Genomic DNA, 23172 nt, shown 5'->3' on the forward strand with positions numbered 1-23172 from the left:
TAACATATGATCTAGCAATCACACTCCTTGGTATTTACCAAACTGAATTGAAAACTTATGTCCATACAAAAACCTGCACATAGATGTTTATAGCAGCTTTATTCATAATTGCCAAAACATGAATGCAACCAAGATGTCCTTCAGTAGGCAAAAGGATAAACAAATTGTGGCACATCCAGACACCGGAATATTACCCAGTGCTAAAAAGAAATGAGCCAACAAGCCATGGGGTAACCTTAAACATACTACTAAGTGAAAGAAGCCAATCTGAAAAAGATACATACTGTATGATTCCAATTACATGACATTTTGGAAAAGGCAAAACTATGGAGACAGTAAAAAGATCAGTGGTTGCCAGGGGTTGGGTGGGGGATAGATGAATAGGCAGAGTGCAGAGGATTTTTAAGGCACTGCAACTGTTCTGTACGATACTACAATGGTGGATATATGTCATAATACATTTGTCCAAACCCAAAGAATGTAAAATACCAAGAGTGAACTCTAACGTATTAAACTATGGACTTTGGGTGATAATAACATGTCAATGTAGGTTCATGAACTGTAAAAAATGTACTACCCTGGTGGCAGACGTTGATAGTGGGGAGGCTGTGCGTGAGTGCGTAAATGGGAACCTTTGTACTTTCTGCTCAGTTTTGCTGTGAACGTAAAACTTCCCTTAAAAATAAAGTCTATTAATTTTTGAAAATGTTAAAATTTACGGTATTCCAGAAATTACATATTTTACAACTATTTAAACTTAGGATGGAAAATTTTAGACGTCAGCTTAAAAATCTGTAAGAAGGTGTATAGTTTTTCGAAATCCTTTTTGGGATTGTGGGGAACAAAGAGTGAAGACTCTTAGTCTGAGAACGGTTTTCAACAAAGGCCTCCGCATCCGCTAGGAAGCATTTTTGGAAATCTGTACGGCATCTTTAGTTGTCACTATGATTGGAGGCAGCAATTGGCATTTAGTGGGCAGGGTGCCAACAATGTTAAACATCTTTTTTTAAGTATTTATTTAATTTATTTATTTGTTTGGCTGCACCGGGTCTTAGCTGCGGCATGCAGGATCTTCGTTGCAGCATGCAGGGGTCTTTAGTTGCGGCATGCGGGGGTCTTTAGTTGCGGCATGTGGGATCTAGTTCCCTGACCAGGGATTGAACCCAGGCCCCCTGCATTGGGAGCATGGAGTCTTAGCCACTGGACCATCAGGGAAGTCCCTAAACATCTTGCTATGTGTGGGGCAGCCCCACATGAGAATTTTCTAACATCCTGTAAGATGTCTGAATGTCTCTGCATAATTATTTTAAATTATTTGAATCTAGACCCTAATTTTGTTTTACATATAACTGCAAAGTATTTCTAGAACAGCTGTGATAAATGCTGAATTTCAGAGGAAGGCAACTACTATATACATCAAAGGAAGATTGTTCTTTGTCATGGGATTTGAGCTACCATGCCCCTGTAGAAATCTGCCTACACACAGGTGGTTGGAGATTGTTTAACAGACTAGGAATCAAATAAAATTAAATTAGTGGAGACACGTGAAATATAGGCTTACACTGAATTTTTAAAAATTTTTATTATTTTTATTTTTGGCTGTGTTGGGTCTTTGTTGCTGTGTGCAGGCTTTCTCTGGTTGTGGCAAGCGGGGGCTACTCTTCGTTGCGGTGTGTGGGCTTCTCATTGCAGTGGCTTCTCTTATTGCAGAGCACGGGCTCTAGGCACATGGGCTTCAGTAGTTGTGGCTCACAGGCTCTAGAGCGCAGGCTCAGTAGTTGTGGCGCACGGGCTTAGTTGCTCCACGGCATGTGGGATCTTCCTGGGCCAGGGCTCGAACCCGTGTCCCCTGCATTGGCAGGCGAATTCTTAACCACTGTGCCACCAGGGAAGCCCGGCTGACACTGAATTTTATTTTTTTTATAAATTTATTTTTTTTATTTTTGGCTGTGTTGGGTCTTTGCTGCTGCATGCTGGCTTTCTCTAGTTGTGGCGAGCGGGGGCTACTCTTCGTTGCAGTGCGTGGGCTTCTCATTGTGGTGGCTTCTCTTGTTGCAAAGCATGGGCTCTAGGCATGTGGGCTTCAGTAGTTGTGACACATGGGCTCAGTAGTTGTGGCTCACAGGCTCTAGAGCTCAGGCTCAGTAGTTGTGGCGCACGGGCTTAGTTGCTCCGTGGCATGTGGGATCTTCCTAGACCAGGGCTCGAACCCGTGTCCCCTGCATTGGCAGGCAGATTCTTAACCACTGTGCCACCAGGGAAGTCCCTACACTGAATTTTATTAATAGGGTGGTTAAAAATATTTCACAGTAGACTTCCCAGGTGGTGCAGTGGTAGAGAGTCCGCCTGCCAATGCAGGGGACACGGGTTCGTGCCCCGGTCCGGAAAGATCCCGCATGCCACGGAGTGGCTGGGCCCGTGAGCCATGGCCGCTGAGCCTGCGCGTCCGGAGTCTGTGCTCCGCAACGGGAGAGGCCACAACAGTGAGAGGCCTGCGTACCGCAAAAAAAAAAAAAACCAAAAACAAATAACGCATCTAGTTGTCGCTACCACGTTTTCTCCACTTGTCCCAACATTCTCATATAGGCTGGTGGGAAGATCACCACACAAGGAAGGTTCTGTGCTCTGGCTTTCGTGTGCCCTTCACTTCATTCAAGTCTCTGCACAGGTGTCAACACTCCAGAGGGTCCTCCCCTGACCTCCATACCTGAAATGTCCCTCCTTGCCCCACCAGCCACTCTTTCCCCTTACCCTATTTTACATTTCTTCATAGAACCCCTACCTCTGCCTCCCCTTCAGACTCTAAGTTCTCTTGAGGACACAGTCTGCTTCGATCATGGCTGCATTCTCAGTGTACAGAAGAATGCCTGGCACATAGTAGGAGCTCGAAAAATAGTTGTTAAGTGAAGGAATCATTCAGTAAATCAGAGAAAGCATTGTCGCCTAGAGACCTGGACAGCTACTGATATTACTTTACTGCTTTCTCCAATTTACCTGAACGTACTGAAAGTCACATTTTTCCTTTGCCTTTACTTTTGATGTGCTAACCCAGGGCCAGGGCAGTGTTCCCGTTAAGTGTTGCCTACACCTAACCACCTCCAAACTTGGGTTGCCAAAATGACCAAAGCCCAACCACTGCAGAGGTCTCCCCAGGACCCCAGCAGCTTAGGACCAGACTCCAGGTGGTAGTGCTCATGCAAGAAATGATTTTCCGCTCAAAATAAAGGGAAATGAACTGCCTCGTATCACCTCTTCCTTCTGGAAAGAACTCCATTCAATAACCACATGGTCACCATGCTTGGCAAAATCTGCAAAAGATTCCTCTCAAATATACAAAAAGTAGTTTTAAACTTGTAGAAGATAACTATATATATATATATATATATATATATATATATATTTGTGTGTGTATGTGTGTGGTACGCAGGCCTCTCACCGTGGTGGCCTCTCCCGTTGCAGAGCACAGGCTCCGGACGCGCAGGCTCAGCGGCCATGGCTCACGGGCCCAGCCGCTCCGCGGCATGTGGGATCTTCCCGGACCGGGGCACGAACCCGTGTCCCCTGCATCGGCAGGCGGACTCTCAACCACTGTGCCACCAGGGAAGCCCAACAAAATATTTTTAAAAACAGATATGTAGTCTCTTACCATCACCTTTTTCCCTCACGGTAGAGGTCTAAGGGTTGATGGTGTCTAGTTCATGTAATGCCAAAAAAATGATTATAGTGAAAGGAAATGGTGTTTCCAGAAGCTACAGAGATGAGACCCAGGTCTTGCAGGTCAGAAACTTTCCCTTTTACCCAAACTGAAATCTGTAGGCCTTTTGGAAGAAGAAAATTTTATGTCTAACTGCCCTTCTCTCTCCACAAGCTTATGAAATCAGTCAGTTCCTTCACTGTAAACCAAGATTACCTGGGTATATAAATCTCTATTTCTTTAATACACAGCACATAAATTCAACTAATTGGGACTGCTGTAAGCCACTACCATTAGCACAACATGGTCCTAAGTCCTGTGGGTCACACCAAGGAAACAGACAATGACCTTACTTACCATTAATCACCCTGAATCCCCTCAGGTCTCTAAGATTTGAAATCAGAATAATATTGCTTTTCTCCTAACCCTCTAGGAAATTTCAGAAACAGAAATTGGATCATGCCTCAAACACAAGAAGGCATAAATGGAGAACATGAAGCAGTTACCCTTGGTGGTATTATTCGTCTTTCTCTGGGAATCAATGGTTTATAATCTGAGGACGTAATTTCCCCTATGGTTTTTTAAATATCATTTTAAATTTCACGCAGTGAACAAGCGACGCAATATAGGCTGAACTGGGAGCATTTACAATGTGAGGTGTTAATGATGGAAGTCTGAAAGGGGTCCTTTTCAGGAAGCACATTATACAAGAGTTTTCTAGACAAAGACAAAATGCACTTCTTACCTCCTACCAACAAGTAGCTGTTGGGAAACAGTGTTTTTGCTTGCATGAGTGCCCTTGCGTGACCTGAGTGGAAGAGGTCAAATATTCCATCTGCGTATACTCTGACAGGTCTGTCAACTGTGGAAGAAAGAAAACATCATCAACAGAACTGCAGAATAAGGAATCCCAGTCACCCGATCCTTCCATCAGTACAGCACTGTAATAAGGTTTACCTGGAGAAAACACAATGTCTACAAACCATCAGTTTCATATTAGTGCACGAAATTAACTTTACCAAGAGGTTCTTCTAAGGACATCGAAGCAGAGTAAAAACGTAACAAAATTAAGATTGACCCAGAACACACATTTTTAGCCGCACAGCACTGGGGAGTTTTCTTGATCCAGAGTAGAGTCTCAGGTGGCTGAGCTGGCAAATTCAGACACACCAGACATAACCAAAGGGTTGACAGAGTCAGCCCAGCAGGAATATCGAGGTACGAGTGACTGAGGAGCTCAATGAAAAGGACAAATGACTTTATCCTCGAGTCTGGCAGTCCTGAACTAAGACCCAGAGTCCTATTCCCAAAGGCAAAGACACAGCTGTGCACCTCTTCCAAGTCACCATGGCAGTGTAAAATCAGCCTTGGTAGGAGTATTTACACCATAGAGATTGGCAAATGCTCAAATCAGGGCTTATTTCCCCCTGGAGGGCCAGTTGTTAAACATTTACCAGCATACACTGCACAAAGGTCACTCCCTATTCTCTTTGGTATCCTAAGACATGGGGCGGGGTGTACATGCCCCAAGGGGAGGAGTGTCAGGGAGCAAAAGTTACGTGGGGGGGTGCTCAGGGTTGGAGGTGAGTGACCCACACTACAGTCATTCCTAGGGAGAAGGGTCAAGAGCAAATTGGCCACAAGAGACATTCTCACTGTGGCATACAGTGCTTGGGAAGTGCTATTTCTTGAGGAAGAGGGACACACTTCACCAGAGCTTCCCGGGAGCCAGGAGACTGCACTAGGAACCGCAGGATGACACTTTTGCTGAGTCAGCCAAAGACCCATCCCCTCCAGTAAGAGGGAGACATAGGGAGGTAGAGGGGCTGGGTGCCAACTTTTACTTTTACACCATTTTGGATTCTCAGCAAAGGAACTAGAAAATGAAAATATGGCGAACGACAAACTAAACGTGGCAAACTGAACACACACACACTTAGCTCCACTTCCGCTCTAACACCACAAGAATTACAGAGAAAGAATTAAAAAGGGATAATCCCGCAAGGGCAGAGGAAACAAGAAAGGCAATGAGAGTGGATTAGAGATGTCAACAACATTTTGGAAAGTCGATTGTCAAGTGCTGAATATCTACAGAGAACAAGAATCAGAGGTGGGGCAGGTAGGGAAAGGGATTGCTGGTTGATTTGTTTTACGAGCCTAAGAGTACTACTAACTTTTTAAACTAGATACACATATTATATCGATGTTATAAATTTTAAAAAAAGAAATCAATGCACACTTCTGTTGAATGATCTTTAAGGCTCAGATTTAAAACTGTGATTATTTCTTGATGTAATACAACCTCGTTAAATTAGAACATAAATTGAAAGGAATATTACATTAATATATTCAGATGGTACAATGTTTCTAATAAATTAAATTTCTCTAATAAAAACTCGAGAGACTTTCTGTCAGATAGGGAATTGCAATTATTCCCAATTATACACCGTTTTGAACAAAGAGAATTGCCTTCACAGGATTATACTGTATTCTAAATAAGGCACGGTAAATAGAAAATACTTTGAAATAACAAACTGTCTAATGAGGGATCCTTGGTTTCAAAGCTCTTATTCAATTTGAATTCAATTGAGGAAAATTTGTTTTAAGATATAAACCCCAGGGGGAAGCAGGTGGCAGTTTTGCAGAACTTTGTGTTATTGATTCAGAAGTGATCAAGATAAATAAATTCAGGAAGCAGGGAGGAAAGAAAAGTAAAGAAAGAAGATATAGTTACTGAGAAAAAAGGCCATTTAGTAAATTTGTGAAGAGTATTTGTGGAGTTGATTTTGCAGTAAGCTCACTTTTTAAAATTGTGGTGTGTCAGCAATTTCTAGACTGGGAAATTCTGCAGGACCAAAAAAAAAAAATCCCTCATCTCTTCAACAAGTAAACTTCAAGAAAAAAAAAAGAAGAGGGAAAGAGATAGAGGGGGGGACTTGGAGATTAAAAGATATTTAAAAAAACACCTCAACATATTGTAATATATAGACATTATTTGGATTTGGGTTCAAACAAACTATAAATAAATGATGACATAAGATAACTGGAAATTGGAACACTGGATATTTGATGATATTAAAGAATTGCTGTTAATTTTTTAGGTGAGATAATGATATAGTGGTTATGCCTTAAAAAAAACGCAGAGTTCTTATTTTTTAAGACATATATACACAAGTATTTATGGATGAAATAATAGGAAGCCGGGGATTTCGTTTCAAATAATTCAAGAGGGGAGAGTTGATGAGGGAAGGCTACAGGATGGTGGTTGTTAGGTATGGGTGATGGACACATGAAGGTTCATTATATTGTTCTACTTTTGTGAATGTTTGAAATTCTCCATAATATTTTTTAATAGACTGTGGCTTTGTAAGTTAGTTGGTATGTTTATTTGTTTTACTCTTTTGTTCGAGGTTTTTCTGGACATCCTTTTAGGCATCTGGGGACTCTCTAGAGGGTCTGTGCTGGGAACCAGCGGCCTGTGAAGCTAGAGGTTTGGCAATGATCAAAAGGTGGGGCACACCTATTCCATGGCCATGGTGGAGAGACCTTAAGGTAGTTCCCACTGACCCCCACACCTCCTGCTGTTCACACTTCTGTGAGATCCCTTCCCTTTGAAGTGGGAGTGGGACCCATGCCTTGCTTCTAACCAGGAGAATATGACAAAGGTGATAGATGTCTCTCCCATGGTTATGTTATAGTATATAAGACTCCATTTTGCTAGCAGACTCATTCTTTCTTCCTTGGTGGCTTTGAAGAAGCAAGCTGCCATATTTTGAGAGGGCCATGTGGCAAGGAACTGCAGGTGTCGTCTAGGAGCCGAGGGTGGTCTCTGGTTGACAACCAGCAAGAAGCTAGATCCTTGGTCTTAAAGTTACAAGGAAATAAATTCTGCCAACAACCTGAGTGAGCTCGGAAGCAGATCTAGCAGATCCACCAGTCAAGCTTCCAGATGAGAGCTGAGCCCTGGGTGACACCTTGAATGCAGCCTTGTGAAACCCTGAGCAGGAGACTCAGCTAAGCCAGGCTTGGACTACTGATCCATGGAAACTGTGACACAATGAATGTGCAGTGTTTTAAGCCATTAGGTCTGTGGTAATATGTTACATAGCATCTCACACCGTATACAAAAATTAACTCTAAATGGATCATAGACCTAAACGTAAAGCTAAAACTACAAAACTTCTAGAAAAAAACAGGAGAAAATCTTAGTGACTTTGAATCTGACAAAAATTTCTTAAATAGGAACCAAAAAGGACATAGTATAAAACAAAAAAAAAAGTTATATATTAAACTTCATTTAAAACCTTTACTCTTCAAAAGACATTTTTACACAAATGAAAAGCAAGTCTTAGGGAGAAAATATCTGCAAAATATGTATCTGATATAAGACTTGTATCTGGAATATATAAAGAACCCTCAAAACTCAATAATAAGATAAACAACTCATTTTTAAAAGGGCAAAAAGGGCTTCCCTGGTGGCGCAGTGGTTGGGAGTCCGCCTGCCGATGCAGGGGACATGGGTTCGTGCCCCGGTCCGGGAAGATCCCACATGCCGCGGGGTGGCTGGGCCCGTGGGCCGTGGCCGCTGAGCCTGCGCGGCCGGAGCCTGTGCTCCGCAATGGGAGAGGCCACAACAGTGAGAGGCCCGCGTATCAGGGGAAAAAAAAAAAAAAAAGCTACAGAAAGGGCAAAAAAATTTCAACAGACATTTCACCAAAGAAAATAAATAGATGAATGGCAAATGAGCACATGAAAAGATCCTCAATACCATTAGTCATTAGGGAAATACAAATTAAAGCAACCCTGAGATAGTACTTCATACTCACTAGAATGACTAAAAACTATTGATCATACCAAGTGCTGATGAGGATATCGAGCAACTGGAACTCTCATACACTGCTGCTGGGAATGTAAATGGTACAAATACATTAGAAAGCAGTTGGGCAGTTGGTTAAAAAGTTAAACATACACATACCATACGGCAAGATAGGAGGCAGTCACCAACTACAGTACATCTGAATTCACATTTTTGTAGGGCATGTTATGGTGTTTCTTGGTATTGTTTCAGATTCAGGCAATAATAAAAGGGTGATTATTCATTTTTTATTATGGCTCTTAAAATGCAGCTTATTAACAATGCCTTAAAAGTACGTATGATTTACAGAGCACGTGTATTTCACTTAATCTTTCCATCAAGTCTGTGAGGTAGGTAGAGGAGAGCGGACTTACTATCCTCTCTCATAGAGGGGAAAATGGAAGCTCAGCGAAGCTGAGCAGCTTACCCAGCATCATATAACCAACCTATGATGGAGTGTGAGTGCAAACCAAACGCCACTGCTCTTTCTTCTAACTCATGATGCCTTCTAGAAAACGACATGCCATTATGGAGTCTTTTAAAAAAAAGAGAGAGAGAAAGACTGTTACTGAATGCCCAGTAATTATGGTAACTGGCATTGTTTTTGTGTACAGCTGATGTGCAAGAGAGGTGGCACAAAATTTAACCTTTTAAAATCTAATAGTTACCTATGTCACAAAGTTTACATAGTTTGATATAAACTTAATCATTTCCTTCTACTTATAGCCAGTGATGCTCTTTTCAATAAATGATGATTGATGTTTGCTTTTCAAAATACATTAAATTTAAGTTAAAAAAGAAAGAGTATATTTTTTAAAAAATTAAGTAAATTACAGTACAGGTGGCACAGAAATAAGGCAAAATTCATTCAGGTGGCTCTTGAAAAATGAATTTGGAAAACTACATGTATCACTGTGTGAACAGAATAATACAAATTCCCTTTCTGTGAAGGAAAATAGGAAATCAGAACTCAGTTTCCCTTTAAGAAAAAATGTCAGCTTTAATGAAAATGAACCTATGAAGCAATCACTTGGGCTTTTCCTTTATCTCCAGGCAGATTACTGATTTTCTCTGTCTCAGGATACATACTAAACCTTAGAGGGTCATACCTCCACAGCTGGACTCTTTGAGCTAAGATCAAAGGTGCCAGTTCCACTCAACAACAACAAAAAACAAACAACCCAACTGAAAAATGGGCAGAAGACCTAAACAGACATTTCTCCAAAGAAGACATACAGATGGCCAAGAAGCACATGAAAAGATGCTCAACATCACTAATGATTAGAGAAATGCAAATCAAAACTACAATGAGGTATCACCTCACACCACTCAGAATGGCCATCATTAAAAAGTCTACAAATAAATGCTGGAGAGGGTGCAGAGAAAAGGGAACCCTCCTACACTGCTGGTAGGAATGTAAATTGGTGCGGCCACTATGGAAAACAGTATGGAGGTTCCTCAAAAAACTAAAAATAGAGTTGCCATATGAACCAGCAATCCCACTCCTGGGCATATACCCAGAGAAAACTCTAATTCAAAAAGATACATGCAGGGCTCCCCTGGTGGTGCAGTGGTTGAGAGTCCATCTGCCGATGCAGGGGACACGGGTTCGTGCCCCGGTCCAGGAAGATCCCACATGCCGCGGAGCGGCTGGGCCCGTGAGCCGTGGCCGCTGAGCCTGCGCATCTGGAGCCTGTGCTCCGCAGCAGGAGAGGCCACAACAGTGAGAGGCCTGCATATCACACACACAAAAAAAGATACATGTACCCCTATGTTCATAGCAGCACCATTTACAAGAGCCAAGACATGGAAGCAAACTAAATGTCCATCAGATGAATGGATAAAGAAGATGTGGTACATATATACAATGAAATATTACTTAGCCATCAAAAAGAATGAAATAATGCCATTTGCAGCAACATGGATGAACCTAGAGATTCTCACACTAAGCGAAGTAAGTCAGACAGAGAAAGACAAATACCGTGTACATGGAATCTAAAATACAATACAAATCAACACATCTACAAAACAAAAACAGACTCACAGATATAGGGAACAGACTTGTGGTTGCCAAGGGGGAGGAGGGGTAGGGAAGGGAAGGAATGGGAGTTTGGGATTAGCAGAGGCAAACTATTATATATAGGGTGGATAAACAACAAGGTCCTACTGTACAGCACAGGGAACTATATTCAGTATCCTGTGACAAACCATAATGGAAAAGAATATGAAAAAATATATATATATATATATATAACTGAGTCACTTTGCTGTACAGAAGAAATTAACACAACCTTGTAAACCAACTATACTTAAACAAAAAAAAATTTTTTTAAAGGTGCCAGTTCCGGGACTTCTCTGGTGGCACAGTAGTTAAGCATCCGCCTGCCAATGCAGGGGACACGGGTTCGAGCCCTGGTCCGGGAAGACCCCACATGCTGCGGAGCAACTAAGCCCGTGTGCCACAACTACCGAGCCTGCGCTCTAGAGTCCGCGAGCCACCACTACTGAGCCCATGTGCCACAACTCCTGAAGCCCACACGCCTAGAGCCCATGCTCCGCAACCAGAGAAGCCACCGCAGTGAGAAGCCCATGTACCGCAACGAAGAGTAGCCCCCGCTCGCCGCAACTAGAGAAAGCCCACGCACAGCAACGAAGACCCAACACAGCCAAAAATAAATTAATTAATTAACTTTTTTAAAAAAAGGTGCCAGTTCCAATTGCTCTACTGTGCTCCTTCTCTTGAGGTTCATCACCCTCTGACCTCACAGATGAGGTCCAGGAGCTAAAAGCTATGAGCAGCCTCTTTTAGAATTTATACAGCAGATCCTGCTTGGGCAGACCTAAGACCGCGAAACATAATGTAGGCAATTGTATGAAGTCATAAAATGGGCTAGAGAAGGAGTTAGTGAAAGACTTCAGTTGCAACTATAATCTTGAAGCTCATTATGAACCCCCAATACAGGTCTCTTTTGTCTTTTTGAAGGGATGTTCAAGACGGCGCCACAGAAAGGTAATTGCTTCCTAGTCTTGAAAACTACCAAACATTTCAAAAAAGTAGTGATGTTTTTCTTGTTTTCTTAAATAACAGTCAAACAGCAAGATATTTTTAAAACGCTGTGAGCTTCTCTAGTAACAGGACAATGCTCCAACAATTATATTTAGATAATCTCCATGACACTCCCTCCAACCGCTACCAACAGTTACTTTTTTTTTTAACATCTTTATTGGAGTATAATTGCTCCACAATGGTGCATTAGCTTCTGCTGCATAACAAAGTGAATCAGCCATACATATCCCCATATCCCCTCCCTCTTGCGTCTCCCTCCCACCCTCCCCATCCCACCCCTCTAGGTGGTCACAAAACACAGAGCTGATCTCCCTGTGCCATGCGGCTGCTTCCCACCAGCCATCCATTCTACATTTGGTAGTGTATATATGTCCATGCCACTCTCTCACCTTGTCCCAGCCCACCACTCCCCCTCCCCGTGTCAAGTCCACTCTCCAAAGAAGATATACAGATTGCCAACAAACACATGAAAGGATGCTCAACGCCACAAATCATTAGAGAAACGCAAATCAAAACTACACTGAGGTATCACCTCACACCAGTCACAGTGGCCATCATCAAGAAATCTACAAACAATAAATGCTGGAGAGGGTGTGGAGAAAAGGGAACCCTCCTACATTGTTGGTAGGAATGTAAACTGATACAGCCACTATGGAGAACAGTATGGATGTTCCTTAAAAAACTAAAAATAGAACTACCATATGACCCAGCAATCCCACTACTGGGCACATACCCTGAGAAAACCATAATTCAAAGAGTCATGTACCACAATGTTCATTGCAGCACTATTTACAATAGCCAACAGTTACTCTTAAGCAGTGGTTCTTGCAGTGTGGTCCCAGGACAGGCAGCATCAGCATCACCTGGGAACTTGTTACACATACAAATGCGTGAGCCCCACCCAGACCTACTGAATGGGAAACTCTGGGGGTGGAGGCCAGCACTCAGTTTTAGCAAGGCCTCCCGGGGATTCTAAGCAAGTTACAGTTTGAGGACCACCGCTGTAATAAAACAGAGATTATCAGAGTGTGGTCTAAGACGAATATGTGCCTTGTAAGTAATCAAAGAACCAACTTCTTGTCCCATTTTAACACTGATGTTAGAAGTTCTAAATAAAGGAATTTCTAACAGAAGTTCCCTCGGCCAGATGCCCACCGACGTCCCAAATTCTCCTGGATAACTTGCCAGTGTCATCACCTGAGATAAGAGGGGAGAATTTCTGAGAATAGTCGTTCACCTTTCCTCCATCTCATCCCTCCTGTAGTGACCTGTGCTCCCCAGAGCCCACCACACAGGCATTTCAATATGCACCACCATCTTATTCTAGCTAGTTTCTCGGGCTTTAAACCGCCTGGCGGTTAGACAGCCTACAGGTGCCCGATCCCACCCAAGCAGGCTGCATCAGGTCAAACTCTCTCTGATTCTATCTCCAAATGATGAGCTCCTTCTGTTGTCCCAAACTTTCATTCATTCGTTCGTTCATTCAGTCATTCACTCACAAAGTATTTACTGAGCATACAGTACTTCTCTAGGTGCTGGTGAAACAGCAGTGGGCATGAAGACAGCCCCGCCACTACAGAAGATCACAGCTTCCATCTGTCTTGTTCACACACCTGCCACCCTCTGGTTCGAAGTCTGAGCATGTTCTCATTGAGCTCCATGGGCTGCTGTGGCACGTGCTCCACAGGGCAATCCGTTGTAGTGGACAAAGCAGGGGTATGAGGTGAAAGGGACTTGAGATCGAATCCCAGCTCTACCCAGTCAGCTAGGACATTTGACAAACCACTTTTCAGTTCTCCAAGTCTCATTTGCCTTGTCGGCAAATACCCACCTCACTCACTTTCTGCAAAGACTAAATAGAATACATACAGGGCATAGCACCCAGCAGATGGAGAGTAAGTTCAAATCCCCTTTCCTTTCCCTTAGAAAAGTAGGATCCTCTTCTGTTCAGGTCTAAAGCTCATCCTTTAACTTGAGGTCAAATCTGCTCTCTTCATAACCACCTGGACTTTCATTGCATCTTTTAGATTTGTTGCTGGGTCACCGTTTCTCAGGGTATGATTTGTAGACCACCAACTTCAGAATCACCTGGGCTACTTGTTAAAAATGTAGATGCCTGGGCCCCATCCCAGATTTAGGGGTGGGGGAGAGCGATCAAAACATCTGCTTCTTACAAACTTACCAGGTGATTCTTTGCAGGCTGGTTTAGCTGCTCTCAACTACCTCCTCAAGCCTCTTCTTGCCTTTCTCACAAGAAGTCTCTACAAAGCTTACTAACTCTGCCTGCTCTGCTCCTCTCCTCACTCCCTCCAAGCTATTCTTAAAGGGGAAGCAGAGTGTACTGGCCAACAGATCAAGCTCGAGCACATACAGGTTTGAGATCAAATCCCAGCTTTAACACTTACCAATAGCTCTGAAAGTGTGGTCCCCCAGCAGCAGCCTCACCTGGGAACTTCTTAGAGATGGAAATTCGTGGGCCTCACCCCAGTTGGACTGTATCAGGGGGCAAGGCCCAGCCACCTGTGTTTTAACAAGCCCTCTAGGTTATTCTGAGTCAGATTCAAATGTGAGAACCACTACCACTTACTAGCTAAATGATCTTCTGCAGATCCACAGCTTCTCTAAAGGCTTCATTTCCTCATCTGTGAAATACTAAAAGTACCGACCACGTAGAGCTGTGACAGTGAAATGACAATACAGATAAAGAACTTAGTACATAGAAAGCACTTAATAAATACCTGTTGTTATTATTAAGCAAACTGTCCTTTGTCCCACGGACTCTATTACATTTGAGATGTTTGGTTTTTTGCAATGGTGAGTAGAAACCATGAAATTATGCCATCTTAAATGGCTCAAGGCATACCTGCTGGACTAATCTTATTTTTCACTCCATCCCAATCGACTGGAACGCCATTCATTTATTCCCTATCTCTGTGCCCTCGCTGTTCCTGTCCCATTTATCCAGAATACCCTTCCATTTTCTGCCCACAAAGTACAAATCTTACTTCTCCCTAAAGGATCAGCTCAGGTCTGGGACCAGGTCTTGCGTGACTGCTCAAAGCCAAATGAATCTGCCCTTCTTAAAATTGTCAGTTATCATCTGTGCTGCAGGATTTAACCCCTAAGCACATGCATGCATGCTACTGGTGGGTGTTTATCTCCTATCTAGCTGTCTTGTCTCTTTAATTATAGTGAAAGCTCTTGGGAAACAGAGATGGTACCTTATAGTTCTTTTTAAATCTCTTCGCTCACCATCTCTGGTACAGGCTAAAGGATTGAATGAATAAATTCCTCGAGCAGAGCCCAAGCACTTTAATTTAATGCACACTTGGAGAAACTGTTTTAAAACACAGACTTTGGACTTCAGACTATACTACAAAGCTACAGTAATCAAGACAGTATGGTACTGGCACAAAAAACAGAAATATAGATCAGTGGAACAGGATAGAAAGCCCAGAGATAAACCCACGCACATATGGTCACCTTATCTTTGATAAAGGAGACAAGAGTATACAATGGATAAAAGACAGCCTCTTCAATAAGTGGTGCTGGGAAAACTGGACAGCTAAATGTAAAAGAATGTAATTAGAACACTCCCTAACACCATACACAAAAATAAACTCAGGGCTTCCCTGGTGGCGCAGTGGTTGAGAGTCCGCCTGCCGATGCACGGGACGTGGGTTCGTGCCCCAGTTCGGGAAGATCCCACATGCCGTGGAGCGGCTGGGCCCGTGAGCCATGGCTGCTGAGCCTACACGTCCGGAGCCTGTGCTCCACAACGGGAGAGGCCACAACAGTGAGAGGCCCACATACCGCAAAAAAAAAAAAAAAAAACACCTCAAATGGATTAAAGACCTAAATACAAGGCCAGACACTATCAAACTCTTAGAGGAAAACATAGGCAGAACACTCTATGACATAAATCACAGCAAGATCCTTTTTGACCCACCTCCTAGAGAAATGGAAATAGAAACAAAAATAAACAAATGGGACCTAATGAAACTTACAAGCTTTTGCACAGCAAAGGAAACCATAAGCAAGATGAAAAGACAACCCTCAGAATGGGAGAAAATATTTGCAAATGAAGCAACTGACAAAGGATTAATCTCCAAAATTTACAAGCAGCTCATGCAGCTCAATAACAAAAAAACAAACAACCCAATCCAAAAATGGGCAGAAGACCTAAAGAGACATTTCTCCAAAGAAGATATACAGATTGCCAACAAACACATGAAAGGATGCTCAACATCATTAATCATTAGAGAAATGCAAATCAAAACTACAACGAGATATCATCTCACACCAGTCAGAATGGCCAGCATCAAAAATCTACAAACAATAAATGCTGGAGAGGGTGTGGAGAAAAGGGAACCCTCTTGCACTGTTGGTGGGAATGTAAATTGATACATCCAGTATGGAGAACAGTAAGGAAGTTCTTCAAAAAACTAAAAATAGAATTACCATATGACCCAGCAATCCCACTACTGGGCATATACCCTGAGAAAACCATAATTCAAAGAGAGTCATGTACCACAATGTTCATTGCAGCTCTATTTACAGTAGCCAGGACATGGAAGCAATCTAAGTGTCCACTGACAGATGAATGGGTAAAGAAGATGTGGCACATATACACAATGGAATATTACTCAGCCATAAAAAGAAGCAAAATTTAGCTATTTGTAATGAGGTGGATGGACCTAGAGTCTGTCATACAGAGTGAAGTAAGTCAGAAAGAGAAAAACAAATACCATATGCTAACACATATATATGGAATCTAAAAAAAAATGGTTCTGATGAACCTAGGGGAAGGACAGGAATAAAGACACAGAGGTAGACAATGGACTTGAGGACACGGGGAGGGGGAAAGGTAAACTGGGACGAAGTAAGAGAGTAACATTGATATATATGCACTACCAAATGTAAAATAGCTAGCTAGTGGGAAGCAGCTGCATAGCAAAGGGAGATCAGCTCAGTGCTTTGCGACCACCTAGAGGAGTGGGATAGGGAGGGTGGGAGGGAGGGAGACACAAGAGGGAGGGGATATGGGTTTATATGTATGCATAGAGCTGACTCACTTTGTTATACAGCAGAATCTAACACAACACTGTAAAGCGATTATACTCCAATAAAGATGCTAAAAAAAACCCACAGATTTTTAAGAATGATAACAATTACAGTAGCATAGGCTTATCTACGACTTCACAGTTTTTAAAAAAACGCTATGGTATTTTTAACACAATCTAGTTGTCACAAAAACCTTGTGAAGCAGGTACCATTGGCCCTGTTTGCACATGAGGAAACAGATTCAGATTGTTCTCATGACTCGCCCAAGGCAGTAGAATGACTAAATGGCAGCGCTTGGCCTCCAACTCCCGTATCCCGCGGCAGCTTTCCCTCGGCTACTTTGCTTGGCGTAGTTTATCGCCGTTGGTGTTTACCCTTCTGGCACTGTGCTGTCATCTCTAAATTCATCTCTCCAATTCAAAGCCAGTGCTGCTCAAATAATGATGGCCTTTCTGCCACTTGAGAACTCAGGACAGGGCCCGTCTGCAGAACAAGAAGCATAGCCTCACCTGGTGTTCCTAAGCGGGCCTGAGCAATGGTCAGTTTCTCATGGGGTGCTTGGCACTGGCAGCTGGTTTCATCTGCAAATGGGGCAGGTGCAGTCAGGGTCTAGAAGGGAAAAAGAGAAAGGGAATATAGTCCGACAAACTTTCCTTTGGCACTAACTTCCCCTGAAGTTTTATTTCTGTTGGCTACGCCCGTGTGATTAAGTAGAAGATATCTGCTGAGTCTTTTGGAGAAATATTGTACTGTTAGAAATAAAAACGGACGCTGTCATTGAAACCTTTTTTTTTTTGAATGATGCTTCAGAAATAAGAGCTCTTCAGTGTGTACTGTCTGCCAGGTACCAGATGTGGTCCCACGATGGCTAGCTACTGCTCTCCTCCTATAGGCATTCTATCCTTCTACAGTGCAGGATAATACCATCTCTATATCACAGAAAAGGAAACTGAGGCTTAGCAGGATTAAGAAATATGCTAAGTCATGCCCCGGAAAGTCACAACGCTCAGCTTTGAGCATTCCAGCAGCAACAAGGGCAGACTTCAAACATTCAGACTTACCCACACCCGGGGGTACTCGGCTGGAAGGAATGCCATAGTCAGGAGTGTGGCAGACATCTGTATTTCACACACAGCGGCCTGGCCAATCACAAACTCTGACGTCTCTTTAGGGCAAAGGCCAAAGCCGTTATCTGTGCCCCGGGGGTGGGGGGGGGTGCCTAAAAGCACAGCATTTCTGGCGGGCTGCAGATAACTGCTCCTCTGGTAGCTCCCACAGCCACCAACGGCTGGAGGCCCCGCCCCAGGCAGCTTGCGCTAGGGCTCTGGGGAGCGCTGTCAGGGAGATGTAGTCACTTGGAAGCTTGCCCAGGAAGTGGCCCTGCATTTTTGAGTCAGCCTCTTAAAATGAAAACCTCACTCTCTCTAGACAGAGGAAGACAAAGCGAGCAGTATTTTTGTAAACAGGGCAAATGCAATCCCGAATCTATTTGTAGTCTTTGAACCACGTCCTTACCGTGGTCATCGCTATGTCATCTTTAATATTTTTAAAGCTGAAGGTGGCGAGTCACTGTGAACATACTGTTGCACGCATACTCATATTGTTGCATGAATTACTGCTTAGAGATAGACACAGGTGTTCCTTAACTTGGGAAGACTCGACTGAAGAATGATCCACATATGTGACGGGGGGCTGTGGCCCACTTCTGCTATTCATTTACTCATTCACTCATTCACTCACTCAGTCACTCACTCATTCAAATATATGTCAGGCACTATCTTAGAACTGGGGATAGAAGCACGGATAAGACCACTCCCTATCCTGGAGTGGCCCCCATTCTCCTCTGCCCTGCCAAGAAGCCGTCCTGCCCTGTGCCCACCCTCTCCCCACTGTAGAACCTTCCACCCTGGGAGCTGGAGTCCTGCCCCAGAGTTCTTTGGAGACCTCCCAGCTGCCTGAGACTTTCTTAAGCCCCACCCTCCCATTCGGGACTCTGAAAGCAAACCAAGACTTTAGACGTGGATTCTGGACATTTGAGTCTGTTATTGGTTCTCTTTCACGTACTGTAAGGTGACCTTGTGGGCCGTGATGGGCTAGAGCAGTGTTTGTGATGTAGCAAAGCGGTGCAGGTGCAGTCAGAAAAGCAGAGGCTCTGTAGCCATAAAACGGGGATTCAAATTCTCTTCCCAGCACTTGAAGGCCGTGTGTTCTAATTTGGCTCTCCTAGATGAAAGGAACTGATAGGGACTTCCCTGGCGGTCCAGTGGTTAAGACTCTGCCCTTCCAATGCAGGGGGCGCGGATTCAATCCCTGCTTGGGGAACTAAGATCCCACATGCTGTGTGGCATGGCCAAAAAATAAAAATAAAATAAAATTAAAAAGTAGAAGGTAGAAGAAAGAAATTTAAAAATAAATAAAATTTTTTTAAAAAGAAAGGAACTGCTACTAAACGTAGCTCAAGAAATGAAGGATTATTTTATGGCTACCCTGGCACACAAACTGTGGGGATAAAAGGAGGAAAGGGGCAGCGGATAAGCCCCAGAGCGCTCTGCGTCAACCTGGCTGCTCCCGCTCTGATTACTCTATGTCCTTCTACTATGTTAAAGTCTCTGCCTTCTCCTTCCTGATAAACTTCAGCTTGAATATGGCCCATTACAGCTTCCTCAGCCTCCCTTCCCAAGCTTCATTCATTCCTACCAACTTTCTGCTTCTTTCCATGTTTCCCAATTCCAATTCCTAAAGGAAGATCAGATTGGCCAAGCTCATCTTTTCAAACCAGGCCACAACCAGGATTGGCTGGCACTGAGTCAGGGGCCACCTGGGGCCCACCGGCTGTAGCTGGGGAAGGGAGGAGGAGTGGCAAGGAAGGTCATGGGTGGCCTGTCACTGCCTCTTTAGCAGGGGCTGCCTTTGGGGCAAGAAATGTATCTGACTTTGTGTGTTCTTGAAAGGAAGCTCCTCAACTTAGTTGAAACTCAGTTTTATCTGTAAAATCGGTACCTATCTTGTAGGGTTGTTGTGAAAAATAGGGATCATGTATGTAAAGTAGCTGGTACTCAATGACTTGGAGCAATTTTTAGTGCTTCTATTAGTGTTCACTATTATATGTCATAATATAGAGTACTATATGTTATGATAATTATATCTATTGTGTAGTTCCCCATTGAAACAAGCAAACTCTTGATTGAACTTTTAGGACACAACCCAAATAGGTAAATGAATTGGCAGAGGGGTGAGCTGATATTAATGACTGATTAACCTTTAATCTATGTGGACAGTGACTCTTTTTCACATGATCTGAAAAAAATTACTAACTGGAGATCTTTTATGTGCTAGTCACAAACTTTATTAAAGATATAAGGTGATGGGGCTTCCCTGGTGGCACAGTGGTTGAGAGTCCGCCTGCCGATGCAGGGGATACGGGTTCGTGCCCCGGTCCGAGAAGATCCCACGTGCCGCGGAGCGGCTGGGCCCGTGAGCCATGGCTGCTGAGCCTGCGCGTCCGGAGCCTGTGCTCTGCAACGGGAGAGGCCACAACAGTGAGAGGCCCATGTACCGTAAAAAAAAAAAAAAAAAAAAGGATGTTTTAAAAAAGTAAGTTATTTAGCACCAGAAAAGTCTATATATTACTATATCTGAAATGATAAATAGCACCTTTTAAGCACAGCCCATAATTAATTTTTGTTTTTTTAAAAAAAAGGTTTTTTAACAATTAGCTGGGCATCTAGTGGAGGCTCAATAAACACCCATTGCTTTAAAATTGAACTGAGGGCTTCCCTGGTGGTGCAGTGGTTGAGAGTCCGCCTGCCAATGCAGGGGACACGAGTTCGTGCCCTGGTCCAGGAAGATCCCACATGCCACGGAGCGGCTGGGCCCGTGAGCCATGGCTGCTGAGTCTGCACGTCCGGAGCCTGTGCTCCGCAACGGGAGAGGCCACAACAGTGAGAGGCCCGCGTACCACACACACAAAAAAGATATAAGGTGTTGCCATTTTCTAAGAAAGCTGTATTCTAGAGGATGTGAAATCTGGTAATTAAAGTTGTAAAGCAAGAGTAGTTACTCAAAGGTGAAAAAAGGTTTATATGCACTGTGCATTTTGTTCTTAATTATTGTGGCCTAGAAGTAGGAAAATGGGAGAAGCAAAGAGATGGAAAGCAGAGAGTATTCCTAAGCGTCCTTGTGAGTCTGTATCATTAACAGCAGTTGACATGGAGAAGGGGTATTTCTTGTTATGTACAAGGCACTGTGCTCAGAATGGGGAGAATGTAAAAATAAACGAGTCGCAGCCTTGTTCTCTAGAACACTGCCTTCCAAAATGAGGCAGAATACTTCCTGAGCTGAGATTCAAGCTCTGCACTCAGGAAGACTTTGGTTAAGGCTCAGCTACCATCAACCAGCCCTGTGATCAGAGACAGTATTTTTTCAGCCTAAACATCCCAGTATTCCTCCTCCTCTGAGCCAGAGCAAATCATTTGATTTAGAAGGAATTCTATGCTACCAAGTTGTCTCCTCCACCTACAAAGGGCAGACCAACCTCAGGGCAATGGGATTAAGAGAGCCAAAGGCTCCAGAGAGGGACAGGGACTGGTCCAACCTGGCCTCCAGGCTCTATACCAGCCTGCAGGGGACCCAGGCCCTCATCTATTCCTCACCGTTTGCCAGAGCTGGAATGGTTGCAGGGATCCTCTCGTCTAGGCCCTACATAAGACATAAAACTGAGGCCCAATAACATAACTTAAAAATCTTTAAGTGCCTACTTAGTGCCATGTATCCGTCTATATGCTATCAAATGTATTAGCTCATTTAATTTATACCACAGCTCTGCGAGGCAGGTACTGCCTCCACTGAACTGTAAAGGACTTGTCTTCAGCAGTGACACCAAGTGGCAGCAAGAAGCAACAGCAGTGGTAGATCCCTCAGGCTCAGTTACCTTTTCAGCTTCCTTTGAACTGAGGACACGCTAGGATTCCTAGACAATTAGGATAAAGGGGCCTCAAAAAGGAGATACTGCACTTCCTGCTAATTAGAAAAGTGAGGGGGGCAAACGATTAATTGAAAAAACAAAAGCATGGGACCAGATTTTTACTCAGACTTAGTGAAGTAGGTCAGATGACTTACATATAAACAAGCCTCAACTTAGACTCCAAACCACCAGCCAGATCACATAGTCGAGTGTTTACCAGCACATGCTATGTGTTTCATATGATGCTAGATGTTTGTAGGGTGGATAAGTCGGGGAAGGAAATAAGAAAGGGAAAAACAGAATTGGCTCTGGGGCAGCAATCCTCAAAGGCGAAAGGTGGCCTGTTTAGAACGGGAGGAGGTATTAGTTTAAAAAGGCATATTCAATTTTTAGTAATTTTATATATGGGGAAAAAACTACCCTTTTCAACCTAAAAGTCATAGAAATTAAGCCTCTTGACTGGTAGAGATCATCAGAGGATAGATTATGCCCCACTAAGGAAGCCATATTCCAAATTTGGGGATAAAGAGGCCCATGAAATTTCTATGTTTACTAGAACAGAGTGAGGATTTTAAAGGGTTAAGAAGCCCTGACCGGGACTTCCCTGGCGGTCCAGTGGTTAACACTCCATGCTCCCAGTGCAGGAGGCACAGGTTCGATCCCTAGTTGGGGAACTAAGATCCCACATGCTACAGGGCACAGCCAAAATAAAGCCCTGGCCCAGAGCCCTGGACCTCACATGTACAAAGCCCTTGCCAGGCCACAGACTTGGAGCTAGACTGCAATAAAACTTCTTTCTACCTAATTTAAGATTTCACAACACCCAGTCATTGCATGTGAACATGTTGCCTATTTGTCACGCAAGTTCTGGTTATGTAAATGACATGGTAGTACCATACCAAAGCCATATACCCATTGAGCTTTTAAAGGGGGAAGATTAGATACTGGGCATTTCATTTACAGAATATGTTCAACTGGACATTGACAAATATTTACTTAAAACAAAAGGTATTAGGCACTATATAAAATATACAATACAAACGTGACTTGAGTGCAAAAATGGTTGGCAGAACCTCTACTTATGCAATAGGCATCCCTGACTGACGAATGGATCTATCAGACAGCAAGCTAATCAACCAATCAGAACTTAGCATAGTACTGCTGATGGTGACAGGCCAACTGCAGAGTTGCTTGTTTAAGCTAAGTTATTTATTTATTTATTTATTTATGGCTGAGTTGGGTCTTTGTTGCTGCGCACGGGCTTTCTCTAGTTGTGCCACGCGGGCTTCGCATCGTGGTGGCTTCTCTTGTTGCGGGCTTTGGTAGTTACAGCATATGGGTTCAGTAGTTGTGGCACACAGGCTTAGTTGCTCCACGGCATATAGGAGCATCCTCCCGGACCAGGCTCCAACCCACGTCCCCTGCATTGACAGGAGGATTCTTAACCACTGCACCACCAGCAAAGCCCCAAAGCTAAGCTCTTTTTAACTGGTGAGGCTCTCCAGTCAGACAGGCCTGAGTTCAAATCC

The 23172-nt window shown here is 43.5% G+C and overlaps 1 protein-coding gene across 2 annotated transcripts in view; it reads right to left on the reverse strand.

Moving 5' to 3' along the window:
* The window catches only part of PCYT1B (phosphate cytidylyltransferase 1B, choline), a gene marked incomplete at both ends in the record, with an annotated part of 160957 nt that overhangs the window by 74791 nt on the left and 62994 nt on the right, over window positions 1–23172 (reverse strand). For both annotated transcript variants that reach the window (XM_082681041.1, XM_082681040.1), the window contains 2 exons: window positions 4440–4556; window positions 17190–17289. In XM_082681041.1, the coding sequence (XP_082537167.1) occupies window positions 4440–4556; window positions 17190–17289 (217 nt within the window). The remainder of the gene's footprint in view (window positions 1–4439; window positions 4557–17189; window positions 17290–23172) is intronic.

Source organism: Grampus griseus (assembly GCF_964374135.1).
Source record: "Grampus griseus genome assembly, chromosome: X".
NCBI classification, from domain to species: Eukaryota; Metazoa; Chordata; class Mammalia; order Artiodactyla; family Delphinidae; genus Grampus; species Grampus griseus.